This window comes from Ochotona princeps, chromosome 9, assembly GCF_030435755.1.
Source record: "Ochotona princeps isolate mOchPri1 chromosome 9, mOchPri1.hap1, whole genome shotgun sequence".
Taxonomy (NCBI): Eukaryota; Metazoa; Chordata; class Mammalia; order Lagomorpha; family Ochotonidae; genus Ochotona; species Ochotona princeps.
Window position 1 is genome coordinate 43790507 of NC_080840.1, and position 25354 is coordinate 43815860.

At 42.9% G+C, this 25354-nt stretch overlaps 1 protein-coding gene across 4 annotated transcripts in view; it reads left to right on the top strand.

Annotated features, from left to right (window-relative positions):
* Nucleotides 1-25354, top strand: part of LYN (LYN proto-oncogene, Src family tyrosine kinase) — a 125768-nt gene that overhangs the window by 50101 nt on the left and 50313 nt on the right. The window contains exons 2-8 of one of the 4 annotated variants that reach the window (XM_004580587.3): nucleotides 12512-12648; nucleotides 16530-16575; nucleotides 17408-17513; nucleotides 20840-20938; nucleotides 21063-21166; nucleotides 22560-22709; nucleotides 23880-24032. In XM_004580587.3, the coding sequence (XP_004580644.1) occupies nucleotides 12517-12648; nucleotides 16530-16575; nucleotides 17408-17513; nucleotides 20840-20938; nucleotides 21063-21166; nucleotides 22560-22709; nucleotides 23880-24032 (790 nt within the window). In that variant the 5' untranslated portion in view covers nucleotides 12512-12516. Of the gene's footprint in view, nucleotides 1-11800; nucleotides 12649-16529; nucleotides 16576-17407; nucleotides 17514-20839; nucleotides 20939-21062; nucleotides 21167-22559; nucleotides 22710-23879; nucleotides 24033-25354 lie in introns of those variants that run through there. The other 3 variants (XM_058668636.1, XM_058668635.1, XM_004580589.3) reach the window with 3 other exon arrangements.

Below are 25354 nucleotides of genomic sequence, written 5' to 3' on the forward strand. Positions count from 1 at the left end.
AGAGGAAGTGAGGAGGATGTGGAGGACTCCAAAAACAGCCAGAAGACTTGAACTTTAAATCTAATAAAGAAATGACACGGAGGTGGAAGACCTTTTAAAAATTTGTTTAAAACCCTAAAAATGTAAGAGTGAGTAAATGAAGAAATAAATGAAGAAATCATAGAAACATCCATATCTCGCACTGCACTTAAGTTACTAATTATTGTTAATGTAGTCCTAAGAAAACTTGATACTCCTTAACTCTTAGAAACAAAATCTTCCCTAAAAGGCTTTATACTAATTTCCAAAAGCTTTAAAAACAATTATGTAGGATAAGAATTGCTATGCATTTCAGCTTTTATAGTAGCTCCAATCAATACAAATTATTGTCAGTAGTAAGCTAGTAACATCAACATTAATGTTACTATGTCAACAATGTTAATCTTAGCAATAACAGTGTTAAGCTAGAACCAACTCATCTAATAAGCAAATAATAGGAACCTCACGAATTGTTAAAAGATGAACATTTTGGTGAATTGGTCATCTTATATATTGAAAGCCTTCAGAGAATTGGCTCTTGGTGTAATTAATTTTTTAAAGATTTATTTATTTGTTTCAAAGGCAGAGTGACAGTGGGGGAGTTGCTTCCAGAAAGAGAGAGATCTTAACAGCCTCTGTTTTTCCTCTCAAATGGTCACATGTTAGGCTAAGCCAGGCTGAAGTCAGGAGTCCCGAGCTCCATCCTGGTCTCCACGTGGGTGGCAGGGCCGTCATCTATTGCCTTTCCTTGCACATTAACAGGGAGCAGGAGTGGAAGGGGCGTAGTGAAGGCTAAAACCAGCACTCAGGTATGCAGCATGAGCCTGCTTTGCCACAATGCCGTTCCTAAGTGAAATGAATTTTGGAAGCTGATCTGCATTTATTCGAGCAGTGACTTAGTATTTGGCAAACAAGTGAATTTCTGTATGTTATTTCCAATGATTTTCAAAGAAGCATCCTTTTACACAGAGCTTTCATATTCCCTATTTATTTTCTTAGAAATAATGTATTCCTAGAAGTACAAATGTTGGGCTTAGAAATGTATGCATCCCAAAGACTTTACTGTGTGTTGCTGTATTAACTAACAATTGGACTGTTTATCCTCCCGTGCCAAGCCCAGTGACTTGACTTTACAATGGGAAGACTGGCTTCCTGAGAAGAGAGTAGTTGTGTTGGCACCCGTCACCCTGCCGGGGCTGGAGCTGGGCCAGGCTTCCTTGTTCCTGCTTCACCGCGTGCTTGCATTCTCCTCTCTACTGCTTTTTTCAGGCCAGGCTAAATTGCTCTTAGAATTTCCCTACTCCCAGCATCCAGTTTGCAGGTGTTTATTCTTTCCATAGCGTTGTCTTGCAATTACTTTCTGCTCTACTCTAGTGAATGCAATGATTAAAACGGTTTATTGTGCTGTATTGTGATTCTGTGATTTTGATTCATTGCTGTTTTGGGACAGCTTTCTATCTGGTTAGCTTTCCATGTTCCTCGAGCACATTGACGTCATAGGTAATTCCATAGCCCCTTATCTTCCCGTGGCTCTGCCCTGCTTATGTTCCATAACAGTAATAGAGTAGTTTCCACTGAGGAAACATAGGAGAATGCTTTAAAAAGTTTGTGAAAAATGGAATTAAAGATTCCTTCCATACCTTTTTATGCCATTTTTTAAAGTTAAATTTTATCTTATTTGAAAGACAGAGAGAGACAGAGGTAGAGCTTTATCCACTGGTTCATTTCCCAAATGCCTGTAACAGCCAGGGCTGGACCATCAAAATGTTAGTGAGGCTCCCAAGCGTGGTGCAGTGGGGTAGACCATCTATGATACCACCATCCCATACCAGAGCAATAGTTTGAGCTTCAACTGCTCCACTTCTGTCCAGCTCCTTGCTGATGTGCTTGGAAAAGAACAGGTGGTTGCCTGGATTAAAGACCTGGATTAAAGTTCCTGACTTCTGGCTTCAGACCAGGCTAGCCCAGACACTACAGCCATTTTAGGAGTGAACCAGTGGAAGGCAAATTGCTCTCTCTCATTGTCTCTCCCTCTCTCTGTGTCAGCCTGACTTTCAAATAAATAAAATAAATCTTTTTTAAAAGTTCGTGGAAATGCATATTATGAAAAGAAGATTCATTTTGCATCAAAGTAAGTTTCATTTATTTGAGAGTCAGAGAAAGACAGTGTTCCCATCCGCTGGAGTGCTCCCCAAATGCCCAGGAAGTGGACATGTAATCCAAGTCTTGCATGTTGAGGGGTGGAACCCAGCTGCTTCAGCCATCACCCACTGCCTCCCAGGAGACAAATTAGAAGTTGCAGTGGGAAACCAAGCTGAACTTGTACCCGAGAATTCTGTGGAATTCAAACTAGGATGCTAATATTCTAACCATGAGGCCAAATGTCATCTCAAATTTACTTTTTAAATCAATTTTTCTATGGGCATTTTAAATTTTCTTATAGCACCAATTAAAATCCAGGTTTGAAACAAATATAAAAATGTAAATAATAGTTACCAAAGAAGAAGTCAACTGTATTGCATTACACCTCTTTCTGACGGCCAGGGCACTTTTAGGATTATTTTTTTTTAAAAATAAGATTTATTATTTATTTGAAAGGCAGAGATACAGAGAAAGAAGGAGAGACACAGAGAAAAGCTTTCTGTCCAATGGTTCACTCCCCAAATGGCTATGGTCAAGACTGCTCAGGCCAGACTCAAGAGCCCAGTGGCTGGAGTGATTAAAAGACAAAATATTATCCAAAATATATGTTATGATCAAACCCAAGGATGTCTTTCATTGTAATTTCGCCCCTCCCCCTACCATCTAACTCCATCTGAATTATGGAGCGATGCGTATGTTTATAATACCGAGTGATGCGATGAAGCAGGCATCTTGTACAAGGAAGAAGGGAGGGATCAGGGGCGGGAGGGATGGGGGAGAAGAGGTCCAGTCAGCAGATGCAGGAGGCCTGGGTGTGGACCTGACCCTGAGACAGGAGCTGTGCCTCACTGGTCCCCTCTTTGGTGCAAGGGGTTTTGAGAGGTTGTCCTGAGGCTACTTATCGTGGGACTATTTCTCCTCCAGTCTCAGAGAAAAAAGTGGCTACTTGGTGACATACATTTATTTGTGTGTTTGATAGACACATGTATAGCTCTTATTGTGTGTTATTTTTTTAAAGAGTATTTATTACTTTTTATTCGAAAGATTTACAGACAGAAGGAGAGACAGAGAAAAAAAATCTATCATCCATAGTTCACTCCTCAAATGGCTGCAACAGCTGGAGCTGAGTCAATCTGAAGCCAGTAGCCAGGTAGTTCTGGGTTTTCCACACAGGTGCAGGTTCCCAAGACTTTGGACCATCCTGTACTGTATTCCCAGGCCACAAGCAGGAGTTGGATGGGAAGTGCAGCAGTCAGGATACAAACTGTCACCCATAGGGGGATGTTGGTACTTGTAAGGTGTTGGGGATATTAGCCAGTTCAGTCATCCCACAAGGCCCTATTTCATGCTGTTTTAATTACTTTTCTAGGCACACTACAGATAACTGATTTAATCTCGTCATTGCCTAATAAGGAGACATCAATTCCACTTTTTCTAGAAGAAATCTCAGGTACAGAGATGACAAGTGACTTCCCCAAGACCACACCGTAATTGCCCTATGCGGGATTCTCATTCAGCAATCCAATTGCACAGTCTTAATCCAAAGTATTTTGTGCACTCTAGCATCTTCCTTAGGAGTTTTCAGGAAATTCCTATAGAAATTTTGTACTCTTCAACTGTACTTAAGAACCTAGCCAGCAGAGTGGTAGGTCTCCTTTTAGACTTTTCTTCTGCACGTTGGATAACACGCTGTGGTGAACTATAGTCACCTCACGGTGTTGTGGAACACCAGCACTGCTATTTCTGCATCATTCAGTCTCCCTCCGGCCACCTCTCTGCCCTCGCAACCCTTTCAGCTCAGATCAACTATTTTTTAAACATCCACATGAGAGAAAATACGCATGTTTGTCCTTCTGTGCCTGACTTATTTTACTTCAGGTAATGATCTCCATTTCCATCTATTTACTACAAATGTCAGGACTTCATGCTCTTTTTTTGTGATTGAATAATAATATTCTACTGTGTCAATGATTTTTCTTAATTCCCAATTATTGCTAGGCAAAAATGTGCACATAAATGTACTATGTGTTCATTTACCCTGATTTAATAAACTGTCTGCTATCATGCACCCCTTAGTTGTTTCTCTTTGTAATTTAAATAGAACTGAAGTGAACATCCTTGTGCCCTTATGCAGTGAACATAACTGAAGAGCAGATGCCCAGAACAGAATTGCAAGTGCACGGGTGTTGTTTGTGCAGCAGGTATGCATTGTTCCAGACCTTGCCAGTACAGTAAAGTTGTAAATAAATGGGAACCATAGTCTGTTACCTCGAAGTCTGCCTTTTAGTTTTTTTTTTTAAAATCATTCATCATCTTTATTGTTTCAAGACATTCTAAGTGATACAAATAATTATGCATCTGATAATATGGTCTGATGTTTCTATACATGGATACAACGTGTCAACATCAATTCAGGGAATTAGCATTTCTGTCTCATCAAGCAGTTATCATTGCTGTGGGTTGGGCACCTTCAGACTCTTCTGGTTATTTTGCATTACATCATACATTGGTGTAGACTGTACTCACCTTACTGTGCTATCAAACACATTTCTTTTATTTAGTTTTATTTTGATACCCATTATCTCTTATTGATCCCTTCAGTTTACCACACTTCTTTATTTCTGGACAATTCTGTCATTTAATTCTTTTCTTTTTAAAGATTTCTCTGTTTAAAAACCAGAGTGGTAGAGAGAATGAAGGAAGGGGGGAAATAGAGGGATCTTCCATCCACTCATTCATTCTCCAAGTGGCCACAGAGGTTAGACTCTGCCAAGCTGAAGATGGGAGCCTGCGACTGATTCAGATATCTCATAGGACTAGCAAAGACCCAAGTGCTTGGGGCATCTGCTGCTTTTCCAAGCAGGAAGCTGGTTGCAAATAGAGTAACCAGGACTAGGCCAGCACCCTGATACAGATGTTGCTAATGGCCTAATTTGCTATAGCACAAGACTGGCCCCCTACGTTACTTGCTTTTTCTCTAAGATTAACTTTTCAAGCATTCTTATCTAGGTGAGAACATGTGATCTTTCTGTGCCTGGCTTGTTTCACTTCACATAGTGATCCCCAGTTCTGTCCATGTTGCTGCAAATGACAGGATTCATTCCTTCTGTACGTATATCCCCCTTGGACGTTTTCCTTATCCATTCATCTGTGGACACTTCTACAAATTCCAAATATTGGCTATTTTGAGTCGTCCTTTTAATATCCTAAAGCCCTTAAATAATTATGAGCCATCCTGATGCATAAATATACATATATCTTCCAATGAAAAAAAGATTTTGGAAAGAGAAATCACCAGCTTGTGTTTGCTGGAGGTGTTTACAGATGTTCTTTCATGAGCCAAGCATTGCCTGGCTGTTAATATCTTTTCTGATCATATCTAGTTAAGTTTTTGGAATAGATATCCGATTGCTTACTTTTAACTAAAAGTATCTACTGTTTGATGTGGAGACATGGTGCAGTATATCTCTCTGTATCTAGACCAAAGATGGACTCCCAGTGAAAGAGTTGAAAATATCCCGACAGTGGGAAGCTGGATTCTCTGACAGGAAACATTTCAATAGCAGAATGATGGACTTATGACTGTTAATGAAGGACCACCCATTGTAATACTAGAGAGGAAATCAATAAAGGGGGAAGGAGTTTGGGGAGGGGGACAGGAAATCCCATACAGCCTATGAAACTGTATGATAAAACAATAACAAATAGTAATTTTTTAAGTATCTAATGTTTTAAAAAAAGTAGTATTGGAAGCATTGCTAGTTGTGTTATCAACAGTGTTTTATATATGAAGTTCATTTCAAGCAAACTTAGTCTTCCTGATAGGGACACACTTTCCCGTCAGGGCCAGGGCTGTTTCTTCTCTCCTACTGTGATTCACGTTGTCCTTTGGCCCTTCCTGGAAGCAAACCCAGGACAGACATTCAGTTCAATGACTCAGGATCTGTTCCCATCATTATCGCCACATCTACAGTCTCCTCTTTTCCTTGGCTCTGGTAATCTGTTTCAATTTAATTAACCCTGTTATTAACTCTTTTGTAGTGGACCTTTCCTATCCTTTCGAGAAAGCAGCAGGCAATTACAAACTATCTCTTCATTTAGTAATCTTAATAAATTGATAAAGTGAGTTTCAAAATAACCATGTATATGGTGCTGTAATTTTGTTGTTGTTGCTGTTCTAATTCATACCGATTGTTGACCTTTTTTGTGGCTTCTCTTTTGAGGCAATATATAGTGATGGAGTAATAGAGACTATCATATCCAGATGTGGGGATATAATGCAATATGTATCCCTGCTTCCAAATAAAAAATGAACTCTCAGTAATGCTGTTGGACATGTGTAGACAATGGGATGCTGGACTGTCTAACATTGTCTGTACCAACAATGTCAGGGCACACTTAAATAACAGACTGATGGAATCATGACTCCTTATGAAGGACTGTACTATTGTAACAACATGGGAAAACTCATCTGGGGGGTGGGAATTTGGGGGAGGGCAATGGGAATCACAGACTCTATGGAATTGTGCCATAAAATTCAAAACCTCAAAATTAACAATTAAAAAAAAAACTAACCATGTATGGGCAAGTGATAAGAGTACATACAGACTGTACACCTAGCTTTATTTCTGTATGAGGCTTTTTTTTCTTCTGTGAGTAGAGCACACAATCTTTTCATTAATTCTATAAAGTTGCACTACTTGATCCAAAGAATAATCACTAAGTTAATCATAAAAGCTTGACAGGGAATGTTTGCTGACTTTTGTTCTCTTTCTGCTCAGTCTCGGAGTGCACATTTGATGTTGAACCTCTGAGTGTAACAACTCCCTGGGATTGTCAAGTACAGAGTGAAAAAACCACCTGGCAGTCACAGTCAACTCTCAAGATGTCTCATAACAGGAGAGTCTTTGTCCTCCTGTCTGGCACTGCAAAGCAGCTAACTGTGAGCTCAGGTCTGCCATTCAGCACTCTCACAAAGAGAAATGACCATCCCTGACTCAGAAAGTTCTGTGAGGGCAGCCTGACCCAAACAAGGCGGGGAGGAAAAGTGTTCCGGCCACAGCACTTCCCACCATACCCATACAGCCAAACTGTTCAGCCACATTCTGGCCGTTGGCCACCTAGTGAATAAGAAAACCCACCTCACACATATCAGATGATTGTATGAATTCGATAACATTAGAAGGAGTCAAGACAGTCTTGATTGAAATCTGTTGCAGAATTAAAAGTACTGTTACCATGGTTATTTACTACCTTGAGGCCTGGGGAAAAGCTCCTAGGATTCTTGGCCCTGGGTTTGGGAAGGTCTTCAGAAATTGATTAGAGGATCCAGCACAACAGCTTAGTGCTTAAATCCTCACCTTGCATGCCCTGGGATCCCACATAGAGCCTGGTTCCTGTCCCTGCTGCTCCACTTCCCTTCCAGCTCCCTGCATGTGGCCTGGTAAAGCAGTAGGTGCCTGTTGCTGAGAGATGGGAAGTGAGGCCTGTGGGCACTGTGCTTAGATCCTCAACAGCCACTGCATACTGGAGTGACCTTGTGCTCACTTTGAGGAACAGAAAAACATCAATCGGGCTGGGAGTGCAGTCCTCAGAAACCAGGATAAGTTGTCCTGTCTTCACCAGACCAGTGCTTGGACTCATGTTTCTTTTAAGGTGGGGACAGGAACAGGGAACCTGTTGAGCCAGAGACATCTTGACACAGCGTGCCAGAGGAGAACCCTGAAGAGTGGGATTGGAAGCTGGGCTGCTCATGAGACAGGGTACCTAGACTATCTTCCAATTCAGACCTTTAGATTAAAGTAGTAGATGTGTGAATCCAACTCCACCATTCTGAACCTCAGTTTACTGTTCAGTAAAGCAAGGGTGGTAATATTTTGGTTATAGAATATTGCGGAAGATTAAATGAGATCCTCAGCACGTTATCAACACTTAATTTGAAAATGTGAAGAGGTCACTCGTTGTAAAGTGTAGCACATAGCCTTTGGAACTTTTTCAGTTTTGCCAAGAGTGGCTGTATTTCTACTTCCCTGAAACCTTAGCACAGCATAAGGAGTCACAAACCCCGTTTAGAGTTTGGGTTGCACATCCCCAAATCCCAAGAAAGTGCTCGTGGAGGATTCTAACTGGAGTGTGTCTGAAGACCAGCATATCTGAACCACAAGGTCATGCTAATTCCCTCAGATGAGTGGCGCTTTCATTAGAATGCACAAATTTGGTTCTCAGCTATCCACAGTGATGGCAGGAAGGAAAGCCAAAAGATAAAATGTACATAGGTAGCAGTCTGCTGACATGGTAACATTTTAAATTCTTATGCATTTATCTTTATTTATTTATTTTTTGAAAGGCAGAAAAAAATCATAAATAGAGATCTTCAGTCCTCTGGTTCTCCTCCCCGCCCCGCCCCCAGCTACCTGCAGCAGCTGGCGTTGGGTCAGACCAAAGCCAAGAGCTAGGAACTCCATCTGGGTCTTCGCGTGTGTGGCAGAAACCTGAGGACTTCAGCATCACCTGCTGGCTCCCCCGGTGCACATTAGCAGGAAGTGGGATTGGGAGCAAAGCCGAGGCTTAAACCTGGGCACTCTGGTATAGGATACGGACATCCCAAGCAACGGGATCCGCTGCAGCAAATGCCCACCTTCCCACCTGCCTTTTGTTTTCATCCTGTCTCCTCTTAAGAACACAGCTGACAGTCTGTTCATCTCTTGTGTTGGATCCCTGTGAGGACAGGGGCATAGATTTCTTCTTCTGAGATGAAAACACTCTTCTCTGAATGTTTCCTACAGAGTTCACTATCATGCTAGATACCTCCCTGGCAAATCCCACTGGCAAATACTCCATGACTTCCTGCTGAAGTAAAGGCCACAGTGCTTGGCTGGCCGAGAAAGCAAGCTCCACAGGCGTTGGTCTGATCCCATTCCCTGTCTTCCTGAGCACAGGCGAGGGCACCACTGGAGCTGCTAATACTTTGAGAAGTGTTTTTTGTAGATTGTTCAGCGACTCCTCTTAGGGTCTCCCCTTCATCTTCTTACTTAGAAAATCCCAAATCTATAGAAAAGATGAAAGAATATACCCTCTCCAAAATTCACTAATTTTTATTCCATTTTTTAAGAGAATATTTATTTATTTACTTAGAAGACAGTGACAGGGAGGATTTTCCACCTACTGGTTCATTCCCTAAACAGTTGCAGTGGCCTTGGAGCTGGACCATTGCTAAAGACAGGTGCCAAGAGTCCCAGCTAGGTCTTCCAACAAGACAGCATCGCCCCTGAGCACATGGACCATCGTCCACTGCTTTCCCATGCACTTCAGTAGGAAGCTGGGTCAGAACTGGAGCAGCTGAGACTTCACCCAGGGATCCAACTGCAGATGCTAGCCCAAGTAGTAGCTTCCTCCACTGCCCTACAATTCCGGCCCCCTTGATTCACTAATTTTTAAATATTTTGACACACTTGTGCTTCCTCTTTTTTTTTTTCTTTCTCATTTTGGCTGAAATACAGGAAATTGCAGACACATGAACGTGTCTGCTTATCTACTTGCCTCCACATGCTTTTCCTAAGGGAGTTTCCCATCTCACAGTCAGAGAACCTCACCACAGCACCTTAACACTTTGTGGGATTATCCCAGTCACACAGCCCTCCCTGCTCCAGGAACTAGTCAAGGTTCCCCCACTCTTCAGCCCCTTCTCATAGCTGTGCTTCTTCCCCTTCCTCTCTGTTGTTCTAGTATCCAGGCTAGCAGCACACCACAACTTCATCTCAGCCTCTTGTTCCTTGCTCCCCTGTGCTTCATGCATCCAGTGCAACACAGTGTAGCTGAAGAATCAAAGTCACAATTTGGACAGCAAGTCAAAATGAGCCTTCAAACCATGAAGCAGTCTGAATTGGCTGTGTGGGAAGACTTCTGTTAGATTTGATCCTTTTCTGCCAGGGTGGGGATGTGCACTGACTCAGGTTTAAGCAAGGCAGATTTCCGTGTGGTTGTAGGTCACTTTCAGAATCAAAAGGATGCCTGGAAATAGTTTACAGACTTGATTATTGATTAAGAAGGCTTGTGATATTCCTGCACTGGGTGTTACCTGCAGATAAGAGGGGCCAATGGTGCAGTTATTAATCATTCTTTTCTTTTTTTTTTTTTTAATGCTTTTATTTAGTCAGCACACACACACATTGTGTCCTGGAATTTATGTGTGATTGATTTCTTTTTTTTTTTAAGATTTATTTTATTTCTATTACAAAGTCAGATGTACTGAGAGGAGGAGAGATAGAGAGGAAGTGGAGCTGCCGGGATTAGAACCAGCGGCCATGTGGGATCAAGGCGAGGACCTTAGCCACTAGGCCACGCTGCCGAGCCCTAATCATTCTTTTCTTGCCATGGGTTTGAGGCAAAATGCAGATGGTTTCTGGGTCACAAGATTTGCTGGCAGATCAGACTAGCTGGGGGGCTATGTACTCACGGCAAGAACAGCGGCCCAGCTGATGGTCTCCACTGGTGCTATTCCACTGCGAAGCTATCCTGTTAGTTCCACCACCCTCTGTCTCTTCAAAACAACAGACTGAGGTGGGCTTCACTTCCTGCCCTTTCCCCCTGCATGTCTTTAGTGAGAAGGACCCTGAAGACGAAGTCTGGGCAGCGTGGCTCCACTCATTCTTTCAATGAACAATTTTGAGTGCCTTCTCTAAGGAGTGTCTGCTTTCAGCCCTGAAGCAGAGGGGAAGCTGCCCCAGTCAGCTTCCTTCCCAGGAGGAGCGACCCCAACCCTACTACCCAAGAAATGCTGAGGTTGGGATGCTGAGTGTGCTTACTGGTCCCAGTGGAGTGGGCAGAGCCATGTCCCTCCAGAGGGTCCTTCCGCTGAAGCTCACACAAGGATGTATTCCTTCTGGAGTTCCCGAAGATGGTTCCTGGGTCACAGGGTTTGTTGATAGGTCAGACTACCTGGGGAACTGCCTGAGTTTGTGTGCAGCAGGGGCTGGGGGCGGAGGTGGTGTAGTGGAGAATGGTTCTACCACCACAACTTCCCTATGACCCTGTTTCCTCATGCTCAGCACTGCACTTTCTGGATGGATCTACTGGATGTAGCTTTGGAAGTAAGGGAGAAGGCTGCAAAGAAAAAGAACTCACATGCTGATTTCCAGGCCAACTTTACCAACTGTCTCCCTTTCAGAACTTTTAGCGTGTTTAAAAAAAAAGTGCTATTTTGAATCAAAGAAGTACTTGCTTCCCCTTTATTTTGGGAACTGCAGCTTGGGAGTTTCAGAAAGGGGTGTGGCTGCCCTTTAGCAGCCTCAGAGCTCAACGAATGAAATGCTAAGTGGATGATGTGGTGTCTGGGCAGAGTGAAGAGAAGGGAGGTTTCCTCCAGCCATTCTTCCCCTGAGGTATTGCCTAATTCTCTCCACCAAACTTTCAAATGCTGAGGCTAGGCAGTGATCCCCAAATCTGACGGCACTTCCAAATTACACAGATCATGTTGGGAGCATGGTGCCCCCACTGGACCCCAGAATTTCCTGGAGTGAATCCAAAGAATGCATTCTGTGAGAACCACTGTCCTTGTCGGATCCACAAAAGGAAATGGAGAACACAGTAGATTTAGTTTTGTTTTTCATGTTCAGATTGGACTCTGAGGCTACAAGGTAAGGCAAAAGCCACACCTAATTCAAACTTTCCAAATCATCTTCTTAGACCCCAAAGTGTTTTGTGTCATGCTTTGCTCAGTCTGCTATTATTGATTTAGTGATGGAGTGAAAGCGCTCAAATATTAGAAGCATATTAGGATGCACTGGTGGGGCTGCCCCCATGAACACAAGCCCCCTCTCACCTTGGTGACTGTACCTTCCCATTCTGGCCCACCGTCAGGGCTAAGGAATGTCCCATTTGCCTCCAGTTCTGCCACTTCTCCTGGTGTCTTACTGAGCAGCCTAGAGGATTTGATCACATGGTTATTCCTTTCCATCAGGAAGCTCTCCCTGAACACTTACTGTTCCTCTTGCCTGAGTTATATGGCCTTTCTGAGGTCCGGTGCAACCTCTGCCAGTGACTTGCTGCATTGTACCGTGATTTGAATTCACAGATCCTCACCAGCACTACAAACTGGTTAGAGAGGGTTTCTGTCTAGCTGACGCTGAGTAGTTTCTCAATAAACACTTGTTAAATGAACAAAGGGATGAATGAAGGCATGAATGAGTAGCCAAGCAAACCTGATTCTGAGCAGTCTCTATATTGGCATTTACCAATCTGTATACAATGAAGAACAAAGTATATTCGGTCACTCTTTTTTGATGGAGAGAGTGTGTGGTCTGAGGCCTGTTCTGGAATGGTAAAACAATGTCATTGCTTTTATATCCAACAGGAAATATGGGATGTATAAAATCAAAAAGGAAAGACAATCTGAATGACGATGGAGTAGATTTGAAGACTCAACCAGTACGTAATACTGACCGAACTATTTATGTGAGAGATCCAACGTCCAATAAACAGCCAAGGCCAGTAAGTAGATTAGTCTCAGGGGAGAATTCCCACAGCAGAATCAAAGCATGGCTGCATGGTGTGCACCAGTCTGAAATATATACATGCAAAAATTTATGTTGATTCCTTGGACCTCAAATAATTTCTGATATGCTTTGCAATGTCATCCTTTGAAGATCGTGCAAACATTCTGAGGATAACCAGGCTATTTACTGTAATAAGCAGACCTTTTGTGATTCTCACATGTGGAGATAATCCACCTTTTATATTACCAGTGCAAAGACCCTGCACTGCATTTACACAGATATAGGCTTGCGTAACTTAGGCTACCTATTGAGAATAGCCTGCCTGGTTGCCTGGAAGCAAGAGGAAATGCAAGGTTTAATTAGAAGCTGAAATAGCTGTTAATTCGTCTTTGGCAAAACATCCTTTATCGTGTCTTGTCATTTCTTCGCTTACTTCAAGATAGTTGATATATTTAAGCTGTCATGATTTATCACAGTGAACTAACAGATTAAAGTATCTAATTTTGCCCCTTAACCTTCACAAATATTTTCACTAGAATTTTCATTTGATAGACAGAGAGATAGAGGCATAGAAAGAAGGAGGGACACATAGAGAAGGAGAATATGAACATGCATATCTGTGGGTTCATTTCCCCAGCCACTAACAATGGACTCCAAACAGGGGCCAAAGCAACAGTGTAGAATTGAATCCAGGTCCCCCATGTGGGTGACAGGGACCCAACTACTGAGCATCACCACTGCATTCCAGGATACATATTAGCAGGAGACTGGAATCAGGAGGTAGACGTGCATCAACTCAGGCACTCCAGTCCGGATTGTGGCATCTTCACCGCCAGGCCAAGCCTGAGTCCTTGCACTAGCAACCTTATTCAGCACAATTTGAGAAATTCTTGGCACTAATACCACATGTTATAGATAGGAGTAGCAGTGCTTTAGATAATTGTAATTTTAAATCCACTTAATTTTAGATCATACATTCTTTACAAATGTTTTCTCACAATACGCATACACGTGTATATGCATACACACAATATATATGCATACATACATACATACAAATACATATCCTCCTATAGCCTAGTCTCATGGAATGCTGCAATTTTCAAGCTAGAAAAAGCTTATTTCAGGATAGCTGAAGCGCCTTCATGAAGAACCCCCAAGCACTGTCTTTCTGGTGTAACACATGAAAGCAGCACTTGCAAGGCCAGCATCTCGTATTAGAATGCTTGTTGGAGTCCAAGGGGCTCAGATTTTTATCCAACTGCCAACTTAGGTGCCTGGGAAGACAGTCAGTCATGGTCTGAGTACTTAGGTCCTGGTTACTCATCTGGGAGACCCAGATGGAGTTCCAGGCTGCTGGTTTGGCCTGGCCCTGGCATCTGTGGCTATTTGGACAGTGAAACATCGTATGGAAGACCTCTCATTCTTCCACTGTGCCTTTCAAACACATAAAAAAAACCTTGTAAGTTAAAGACTTATGTAGTTTTAGTCTGACATGCTTTAAAATGTCTTATCATTTTACAAGTGTATTCTGTAATCAGATCCTTCTGCCTGCCCTCCCCCTAGCCTTTCCTCATTACCTTGCAGGTAGGACATATTAATCCCACATTAGGGTCACATGTCAAAGTCACGTGTCATCACTGAGTTAGTCTTCTCGGAAGGAGATGAACATCAGTGTATCACGCTATTAAGCTGTCATATGATTCTGGGTAGATGCACAGTATGATGTATATACTCAAAGTGTGTAAGAATATCAGTAACTAATAATTCAGTGACAATGAATGCAAAGAATTTTTTAAGATGTATTTATTCTTATTCGAAAATCAGATTTACAGAGAGAATGAGAGACAGAGAGAAAGATCTTCTGTCCACTGGTTCATTCCCCAAGTGGCTGCAATGGCCGGAGCTGAGCCAGTCCAAAGCAAGGTGCCAGGAGCCTCATCCTGGTCTCCCACATGGGTGCAGGGTCCCAAGGTTTTGGGCCATTCTTGACTGCTTTGCCAGGTCACAAACAGGAAGCTGGATGGGAAGTGGAGCAGCCGGGACAGGGATCCACATCCATATGGGATCCTAACACATGCAAAGCAAAGACCCTAGCCACTAGACTACCTTGCCGTGTTCGAACGCATAGAATGTAAAGCAAATGTGTCACAAATGCAAAGCTATGCATCATATAACTGTGATTAATAGAAATTAAAATGAGAGGAAATGGAGTCAGACAGTTTTCTTATAGTTTCAAAGTTCTCATAAATGGGATTTTTTTCCTGATATCCTTTGTATCATTTACATATTCTTTAAAACCCAAGTGTTTTTTGTTGTTGTTAGTGTTTAACTGATCCACCAAGACATCCTTTATTCAGAAAAGCAAAATGTAGTACAAACAGACACATCATTTTTTTCTCTTGTTCAAAATGATTAGAAATGAAGTTAGCAAAAATAGTGAACACACCTAGATTCCTTCAGTTCCCTCATCGGTACTGTATCTTAGTTTATGCCTTCTGTAGTCACAGATGTCCTTGATCCACGTGCCTGCCAGTTTGACATCATTCCACGGCTACAAATAACACGCTCGGGCCCAGCCAACAGGCTTTAAACAGGAGTCATGGATTGCTGACAGGGAGCCTGATGAGACAGTGAGGGGAACATGATGCACATTCAGTGGCACACAAGCAAAAGCCTATGTAAGGGGCCAAACTGGAGCGGTGGTATGGAGTCACCCAGATGTGTTCTCGTCGGTTGTATAGAGGCTGCTGTGATGTTTATAAATTAAGGGACTTAGATATTAGAAATTGAGTTTGTTGCTTTCAAAATTATTCAACTTCTGCTAATGATTTTCTCTAAATCGCTTAAAATAGATTATGCATCCTAATTATGCACATTTAACTGATTACAAGATCAGTATAAAATTTCCTGGAGTATTGAAGAATGGTATGGAATGAATTGTCAGATCCCACAGTATAGTAATTATCCCCTATCCCCATCCCTGACGAATTGGAGATAATTAACTTTGATCAGAAATTTAAACTGTGATTTCAGTACAAATGATCAATGAACTCGCTTTCATCCATGAGGAACAGAAATGTTCCATGGTTTGTGGTGGAGCCCTGTGAAAGTACCTTCCTCAGATGAGCCTCACTGTGACACTGCAAGAAAGAGGAATTTGAACTAAACAGAGTGCAGGTGGATTTCTGTGCCAGCAAGCTCCTGCCAGTAACTCCCACCTCCAGCGATAAGTGGGTGCTGTCTGTGCACTTGGCAGAGTCAAGGGCAGCCCAGGAAAGCCTGTTGAGACTTGCTCTTAATCATTGGTGACCGAAGTCCTGGCCATTTGTATTCAGACAACTCCCAGTCCTGGGGTGGTGTGACCCTTGTGCAAGGTCACCAAGGCACGGGCCATGTAAAGCTTCCCTCTCTGTTGTTCCTCGTGTTCAGTCCCCATGGCAGCTGGGATTCACCTTCAAGTAATTCTCATCAGAAATAAGGACGATGGAAAGGAAAAGGGAGAGGCTTTGCCACAGCCTTACACAATCTCCCTCCTGCACTGAGGACAGGAACCTGAGAAGTGCAGTCCCTGAGCTGGGCCCATCGCCACCCACATCTAGAGTTCGGTTATCAAACAGAAGGAAGAATGAAGCTCAGGCGGGCACTTAGCAGCTGCCAACCTGAGCACTGTTGCTGCCGACAGAGGTAGCCACTCTCTCAGGAGAGACCAAGCACCGCACAATTTTCTCTCTCAGCTCTCCCTTTTCCTGCTTCAGAAATCAGCAAATCTAAACCTCATTTGCTACTGCTAAAAAAAAAAAAATTCACAGCATGCATGTGCAAGAAAACCTAAACCCACGTTCTTTTTTTTTTCTAACCAATATTCTCTCGTAGGTTTCAGAATCTCAGCTTTTACCAGGACAGAGGTTTCAAACTAAAGGTATGTTTTCATAGCAACGCTGTTTTTTTTTTTTCTTGATTGTAAAAACCTCTTACAGTGGTTTCCTTGAGTTTTGTACATACATTTTTGTTGTAGGAACATACAAATAACATAAAATTTACCATCTTAACCGTGTTTGAGCTGCTCAGTGGGGCAGGAAATGCATTCTCAATGTTGTGTAACCATTACCACCCTCCATCTGTAGAACCTTCTCATCTGCCCAAACAAGAACTATGTAGCCGTTGAACACTGACCTTCTATGCCCATGCCCAGCCCTGGCCACCATCTACATCTACACTGTCTCTGTGAACTTGACTACTATAGGTAGCCTTGTATAAATGGAATCATACAATATTTATCTTTCTCTGCCTCATTTCACTTGGTGTGATGTCCCTAAGATTCGTCTAGTATATAGTATGTATCAAATTTTCATTCTTTTTTAAGGCTGAATGAGATGCCATTGTACACACACACACACACACACACACAGCCCATTGTTCTCCATTCACCCACCCGTGGACCCTGGGCTGCTTCCATCTTTGGATACTTGTGAGTAATGCTCCTGTGAACACAAGTATCTCATTTCCTAAACACGAAATTAGAAGGAATCACAGTTGTGATTTCCTATGATTTGTGATAAGATACCATGTCTAGCAGGTCTCAGTGTACAGACCATGTAAACTGTGTCACCAGTTAGTGAGCTCCAGGTCCTTAATCCATTTGCCCTTCCCTTTAGTACTTCTGTTCATTCTTTGTGCCTGTTGAGAGAGTGTGTGAACATGTTTCTGCTGCTGAGTCCTCCAAGATCTTCCCTTGTGTTCTTGCTTTTTAGATCCAGAGGAGCAAGGGGACATTGTGGTAGCCTTATATCCCTACGATGGCATCCATCCGGACGACTTGTCTTTCAAGAAAGGAGAGAAGATGAAAGTGGTAGAGGAGTAAGTGCTCCCAATGCTGTGTGATGCTTCTTCCCTCAGGCCACTGGGGCCTGTTGCCTGTGCCTCATTTTGCTTGCAGTGGCAGAGTGACAGCCATACCGCCTGCTTGAGGACAGGTGGCCTCCCAGCCCCCAGTGCAGAGTGGCTTCTGCATTGGAGGGCGTAGGGCCAAGGCATCTCCCTGAGGAATCTAGCTGAGAGCCTTTAAGCTTTATCTTTGAGGAGGCAATGGTTTTTTGTTTGTTTGTTTGTTGTTGTTGTTGTTGTTGTTTTGCCTTATACCTTAAGAAGTTTGGGTTTGGAGGATGATGTTGTGGCATAGTGGGTAAAGCTGCCAACTGTGTTCCCAGCGTCTCATATGAGTGCCGGTTCAAGTCCCAGATGCTCCATTTCTGGTCCAACTCCCTGCTAATACACCTGACAAGCAGCAGAAGATGTCTTAAGTGCTTGGGCTTCTGTACCTACATATGAGACAAGAGGAGGATCCTGGCCCATGGCTATAGTATGTCCCAGCCCTGGCTATTGAGGCCATTTGGGCAGTAAACTAGTCTCTCCTAGTCTCCCTCATCTCTCCTCTCTGTAGCTGCCTTTCAATAATATTTTTAAAAAAAGTTAGGTTCTGAGTTCATTTAAAGATGGTCTCTTCTTACTGTTCTGATATACGGCATTATTGTTAACTACATTGACCCCAATGTGAAAGCGAACACTGGCTCCCTGTCCCTCCTACCTATCTCTGACTTGGTGCTTGTGGCCTGACCTAACCCCATGTTCCCAGCCCCTTCAAGGGCAGCTCCCCTGTTAAGACGCTTGAATGTGGTCATTTGTTCCACCTTCTGTGCTGACTCAAGACACGTGACCCCTGTTGGATCACACAGGTACAGGGCAATACTAAGAAGAAGGAACTCTAGACTGGCACTTGCCACAGTGGCTAGGACACAGCTTGGGACACCTGCATTCCATATTAGAGCGCCTGAGTTTGAGTCCTGGCTCCACTCTTTATACCAGCTTCTTGATAATTCACACTACAGGAGGTAGTGGGTGAGGATGGTTCAGGAAGTTAGGTCTCTGGCACCTTCAAGGGAAGCCCATACTGAATTCCCAATGCTTGGCTTTGACCCTGCATAGCTTTGGCTGTTGTGGAGGGAAGACTTCGGTCTGTGCCTCTGTTTCTGCTTTTCAAATAAATAAAATTAATAGATTAACACTTTAAAAAGCAGCTAGTTTAAATTCCAGCTAGTTTAAATTTTCTACTTTTCTACTGAAAGTTTTCTTTTGTACTAATTTTGCATGGCATGGCCTGCTGATATAGCATGGGTTTAGAATAGGAAGTACTTGGTGTTGGTTTCAGATGCCTTTCATCTCTCACAGACGAGGATCCTGTCTGCTTTCAAAGGATGCAGCTGAGATTCACAGGGACCCAGTCCTTTCTCTCTCTCTTACCTGCACTTTCCAGTGCTGGCCCAGCCTCCTCCTGTCCTGACCTGCTGTCTCGTTGATGCTTGGAGCATAATGATGGGGCTTCCCTGCCATCATGGGATGTTTCATGGTTTTCTTTTGTCTCATGGTGTCCATCTGTATGTTTTATTAACAAAGGGGTTAATAGCACATGAGTTATTGATAGGAACTTTAGGTTCTTTGCTTTTCTTGTAATACCAAGTGGCAAGAGATCCATGTTCAACTCCTTCAAGGTTTATCGGAAGCATCTGCTTAAGTGCGGGGAAGATAGCATGGCAAGAAGAGGTTCAGCCCACTGGCTCAATGACAGGAGCAGGGCAGTGGTTTTTACTGGAAGAGGAGACTGTGGGGTTTTCTCTTTGGCACCTAGCACTTTGATCTGCACTGACTCAGAGTGCTGACTTGGTCCCCTGATTACAGGGACACTTCACTTTGGACCTGCCTTGGTGTTCTGCCCAGGCACTGTTGTGTTTGGGTTTTAGTTTTGTTTTGTACACAACACATTCAAAATGGTGGTATTGCTACCACCACCCCAGGAAGAGTAAACTGGGCTATTCTGCAAAAGACCATAGGTCAGGGAAATCCTTATGAAGGAAACAGGGTTTTTCATTGTTGTTGTTGTTGCTTTAATATATTTATTTGTTGTGGAAAGTCAGATATAGAAAGGAGGGGAAACAGAGAGAACGATCTTCTGGCCACTGGTTCACTCCCCAAGTGTCCACAATGCCGATCCAAAGTTAGGAACCAGGAGCTTCTTCCAGGTCTCCCACATGGGTGCAGGGTCCCAAGGCTTTGGGCCATCCTCTACTGCTTTCCCAGGCCACAAGCAGGGAACTGAATGGGAAATGGGGTAGCTGGGACAGGAACCAGCACCCAGGTGGGATCCCAGCACATGCAAGGCGAGGACGTTAGCCACTAGGCTACCTGCTGAGCTCAGCAGGGGGTCTTTTGGCCAAAGGATTTGGATGCTCTTTGCCTTGTAGTGGTTTGGAGCTGGAGGTGGATCCATGTCAAGTCGGAGGGAGCTTGTCTTTATCGTGTCTCACTATGACCTATTGTTCCCTTCGCGGCCATTTCTGAATGGAAATTAGCTCTGCGGGAGAAAGTACAAATGCTTTGCTTCTGCAAGAGGAGAGCAATTTTACCAGTCCTTATTACCATGACCCATGCAGCATGAATAGGTTCGGAGAGGAAAGTAACATGCAGTTGAGAAAATAAGAAATGAGACAGACACAAGATGAAGATGATAAAAGTGGGTGGCAGAGGAAAGCCCCCTTTCTCTAAGAGAGGGAGGTCAACCCAGAAAACTCTCTGCCTCAGCCTCTTATTGGGAAATCAAATTACAGGATTTGGGTGGTACAAATATTGATAGTCATGCCCTATATTCACATTAATCAGCCAATGCTTGATGATCAGGAGGCAACAAGGTGACCCAAGTACACGTTAGTTCTGTGGCCTTGGACCACTGCGCATGTGGATGCTTACCCACAGGCCTCAATCTTGGTCTTGAACTTTTGTCCACCTGTAAGCCATTGCCCTCAGACTTCAACCTTAAGCTCTAGCACTAGCGGTCTGTGAACTCAAGACTTAGTGTGCCCTGCCCTTCTTTATAAAGTCAAGCCTTTTTTTTTTTCCCAAACTGGTTGTGGCACTTTTTTCTATAGCACAGAGCACAATGACCCACATTTGTATCCTCAAGCTGTTTTCCTTTGCTCTAGTCTCCAAATATTTTTATTTCATCAAGAGATGTAAATTGTTCTCCAGGATTGGGGTTCCAGGGATATTGCTCACCCACCTTCAGCAAACACCTCAAGAAAATTGCTGTTTTAATTCTTGGCGATAAATACAATCGATGTGCGTTTCTCTTGTAGGCATGGAGAATGGTGGAAAGCTAAGTCACTTTCCACAAAGAGGGAAGGCTTCATCCCCAGCAACTATGTAGCCAAAGTCAACACCTTGGAGACAGAAGAGTGAGTGCTTGCATGTTATTCTGTTGCTTGGTGGTGTTCCCTGTTTGGATTTCTTGTTGCTGTTCTTCATCTCACTCCTTCTGTGACTCATGCTACCCCGTGTACTATGAAAATGTCTCTGCAGGTGGTTTTTCAAAGATATAACCAGGAAAGATGCAGAGCGGCAACTTCTGGCACCAGGGAATAGCGCCGGAGCTTTCCTTATCAGAGAAAGTGAAACGCTGAAAGGTAGGAAGAGGTTGAAGGTCACTTGGAAGACACTATGTGGAAAACTATTTGCAGATGCTACTTAGAACTACTGAAGAAAGCCCAGAAGGATATAATATATTCTGATTGTGAATGTTTTCCAAAAAATTTATTTATTTTTATTTGAAAGATTTACAGAGAGAGGAGCTATAGAGAAGTCTTTCATCCACTGGTTTGCTTCCCAGATGGACACAACAGGCCAGAGCTGAGCTGATTCACAACTGGGAGCCAGGAGCTTCTTCAGGTCTTTCCTGTGGGTACAGGACCCTCAGGACTTGAGTCATCCCCTGCTGCTTTCCCAAGCAACAAGCAGAAAGCTGGATTGGAAGTAGAGTAGCCAGGACACCAACTGACATCCATATGGGATACTGGCAGTGCGAATGAAGAATCAGCTTGCTACACCACGATGCCAGCCCTGTTTGTGAATGTTTTATAATTTGATCACTAACGTACAGGTCAAATGATCAGTCTTTCCACTCTACGTAATATAGAAAACATGCATAATTGAATTATGGCCAATTCTTATGCCATATTTTTGCTGAGCTTTTTGTATTATTGTCAGAATAAATCCTGCAATTTTAAAAGAAAAAAAAAATCAAAGTAATTTCTCAAGTCAACTAAATAATTATTGAAAGGGGTGGGGGCGAGCCAGACCTTGTGGTGTAGCAGGTTACACAGCTGCCTGTAATGCCCACGCCCTGGATCAGAGTTCCCATTCTACTTCAGATCAAGTGTCCTGCTAATGCACCTTGGAGGGTACAGGTGAAGGCCCAAGTTCTTAAATCCCTGCCGTGCAGGGGAGCTCCAGACAAAGTCCCAGGCTCCTGGCTTCGGCTTAGCTCAGCTGTGGCTGCTGTGGGCATTTGCAAAGTGAATCAGAAAAATGAAAGGCTTGTCTCTCTGCTTTTTGATTAGGTGGAAATCATAAAACATTAAAAGATAAACAAAATCATTATTAAGAAGGACACAGCAACTTGGTCAACTGCTCAGTAAATAAAATGCTAGCCTCATTTGGCAAGTAGAATTTTTATAGAACTGTTAGAAATGTGTGTTATATATAAGCATAATTTATACTTTGTATATATTACAGCAAAATATGTAATACATTGTTATAAGAGAGTACATGGAAAGTGGAATCAAAAGATAAGTTTGTTTGGATACAAAAGTTTTTAAAATCCATATATACCAAGAATCTTCAAAAAATTCATTGAAATATAACTGCATGGGTTTTAAAATTTTTTTCACCCAAGTAGTCCATCTTTCAGTTCCATCTGCCACATGTGCAATTTGCCACAAATTTTATGACTTAACTGTGTGTAAGGGTGATCTCATTTGTGAAATGTCCACACACCGTACTTGTTCATTTTCCCCGTAGGAAGCTTCTCCTTGTCTGTCAGGGACTATGACCCTGTGAATGGCGATGTGATCAAGCACTACAAGATTAGAAGTCTGGACAACGGGGGCTATTACATCTCCCCACGAATCACCTTCCCCTGCATTAGTGACATGATCAAACATTACCAGAGTAAGTAAATGCGAAAAGCTGGAGAAGACAGCACGTTTAATGTTTTGTGTATTGTTATCTTTTGGATAAAATTGTCTGGTCCTTTGTTCAGTTGTTCCTCAATAATCTGTAATTATATATGCAAATAGTTCTCCACTTTCCATGGGGTTGTGTCCTAGTCAGCCCATTGTGAAACTATCACAAATTGAAAGTGCTTTTAATACATTTGACATACCAAATACCGCAGTTCAATGCAGCTTACTTCAAGGGCACTGGCTTAGGACACAATATAATAAGGTGTTGAGTAGCCCATGTAATTCACTAAAGCTAATAGACAGAATGGAAGCAGGGATACAGCTTTGTGCTATCCTAAATTTTAAAAAAATTTTTTTCAAGTCAAACCATTTTGTCATTAAAAGGAAGAGTTGACATTTGTGAGTAATTATTCCAGCACTTCCTATATCATCCATGCTGTTTGTCATGCAATGTTCCACACTTAGCAAGAGAAGTTATATACACATGTGTAAGAACACACATACATATATATAATTTTACTGTGCCCAAATATCTGGACTAGGAGTGCAAATTTGCAAATCTGTGTCTTTGTGTACAGTGGTATTATGTGTGCACAAAAGTAACACACACTCTTGATAAAGGAAAACAGAAGTAATAGCACTCCCCCCACGGCTAAAATAACTCTTAGTGGTTGATCAGTGTTCTTGATCTCTGCTGTTACATTCCAGTGCTGCCAAGCCTGTACTCATGACCTTTAGGTTTGCTCCTTAGTGAGTGAAGTCAGGTGCACCACCTGTTGTCACCACTTCTTTTCAACACCTGCTTTAAAGGAATGTACAGTTTAGGTTCCAGTATGTGGAGGCAGCATGCCTCCAGTTTTACGCAATTCCTCTCCCTCTATCATCCCTATTCATTTATCTATCTGGCATTTGTGTTGAGATCATGCAGTGCAGTGTAGTGCTGTGGAAGACATATTTTATTAAGTGTGTCAACCCATGTTTCAAATTGTATTTTCCAAAGTCCTGTTTGTGCAAAGCACACAATCCCATCAGTGTTTTAGATTCTTAGACTGCTAAGTTGGACATCCTAGGATTAAGAGTTTAACTTCTCTGGACGGAAGGCTACTAAAAACCAAGGCTCTGCATTTCATAACTGTCATTTTCCTTTTCGATTCAGAGCAGTCAGATGGCTTATGCAGAAGGTTGGAGAAGGCGTGCATTAGTCCCAAACCACAAAAGCCTTGGGATAAAGATGCCTGGGAGATCCCACGGGAGTCCATCAAGCTGGTGAAAAGGCTCGGCGCCGGACAATTCGGGGAGGTCTGGATGGGTGAGTGCATGACTCTGGGGTCAGTATCCGCAACAGAGGCCAGTGTCTCAGGGACCTCACCTCGTTTGCTTCATCTGCCCATTGGGGGCGACTGACCTGCAAAGTCTTTTTGTTTTGACTTCACTGTTTCTTGTAACATAGCAGTTCTCTTAATGTTTTCAAGGAACAGAGCAATGGGAGTTTAGCCCAAGAGTTTTCTCAATCATGATTTGCTCAGCGTCCAAATCTCTGGGCACACATTTTAAGTGGAAATTTGCTTTTGTTTCAGGGAAAGGTGCACCTAGGTTTGGGACCCACTGGCTCAGTTGGAAACCCCACACTTCTAACAAATTGAGAATTGCCAAGAAAGTTTCCAAAGCTACTTGGCGGACTAGCAGAGAGTGCACCCAAATGATCTCTCTGGCCTTCCTCAAGGGATCCTTTATGTCCAAAGTTGTGCAGTGAATCTGAGTTGCCTTATGAAAGCAATATGAAAACAAAAAAATGTTCAAGCATCACATTCTCTTTATGACTCTAATGGAAAGTGCAGTTCCTGTGGGGAAAGCGTGTGAAGTCACTCACGTCTGATGGCCACTTTGTTAGTGTCAGCTCTGCATCCTTGGACATGAATGTGATTTCTTAATGCAAGGGGCAGCTGGATTTTTCTGAGCAGGAACTGGGTATGTCCAGCTGGGGTCAGGCCCACTTTTATCCTAGCAGGTGAAGTCACGAGGCACATACTGGTCCAGTGTATAACTGATTCTGACCACCCCACCAGTCATTACGAACATACTTTTCAAATTCAAGAGCTTTGCAGTTATGTGGTCTCACATTGTCCTTTTGCATGGCGTATTTCAAAACCCGACTGTGGTGTCTATATGGGATTCAATTTCCTTTCCTGTTAGCACATACGTGAGCATGAAACACTACTGGTGGGCACTTAGGCTAGCAGTTACGAACCCCAGCTGAGGCCTTGTCCTGTGTTGGTGCGTCTGGGTTTAATGATCAGCAATGGCTCTTGACTCCAGCTTCCTGCTAACGCACACTCTAGAAGGCAGCAGTGACGGCTCAAGATACTGAGTTTCTGGTCAGCCATGTGGGAGATCTGGATTGAGCTCCCAGCATCTAGCTTTGGCCTGACTTAAACGCAGCCATGGAGTGCTTCAGAAGAGTGAACCAGCAGAAGGGAAGCTTTGTTTCTGTCTTTGCTCTTAAAAAAAAAAAAAAAAACAAAAGAAAAAAGAGAACGAGAAAGAAGGATAGATAGAAAGACAAAGAAAGATGCCATACCATTATCCAACAGCTCTTTGATAACTGCCATTTTCATTTCTGCCTCTTGAATG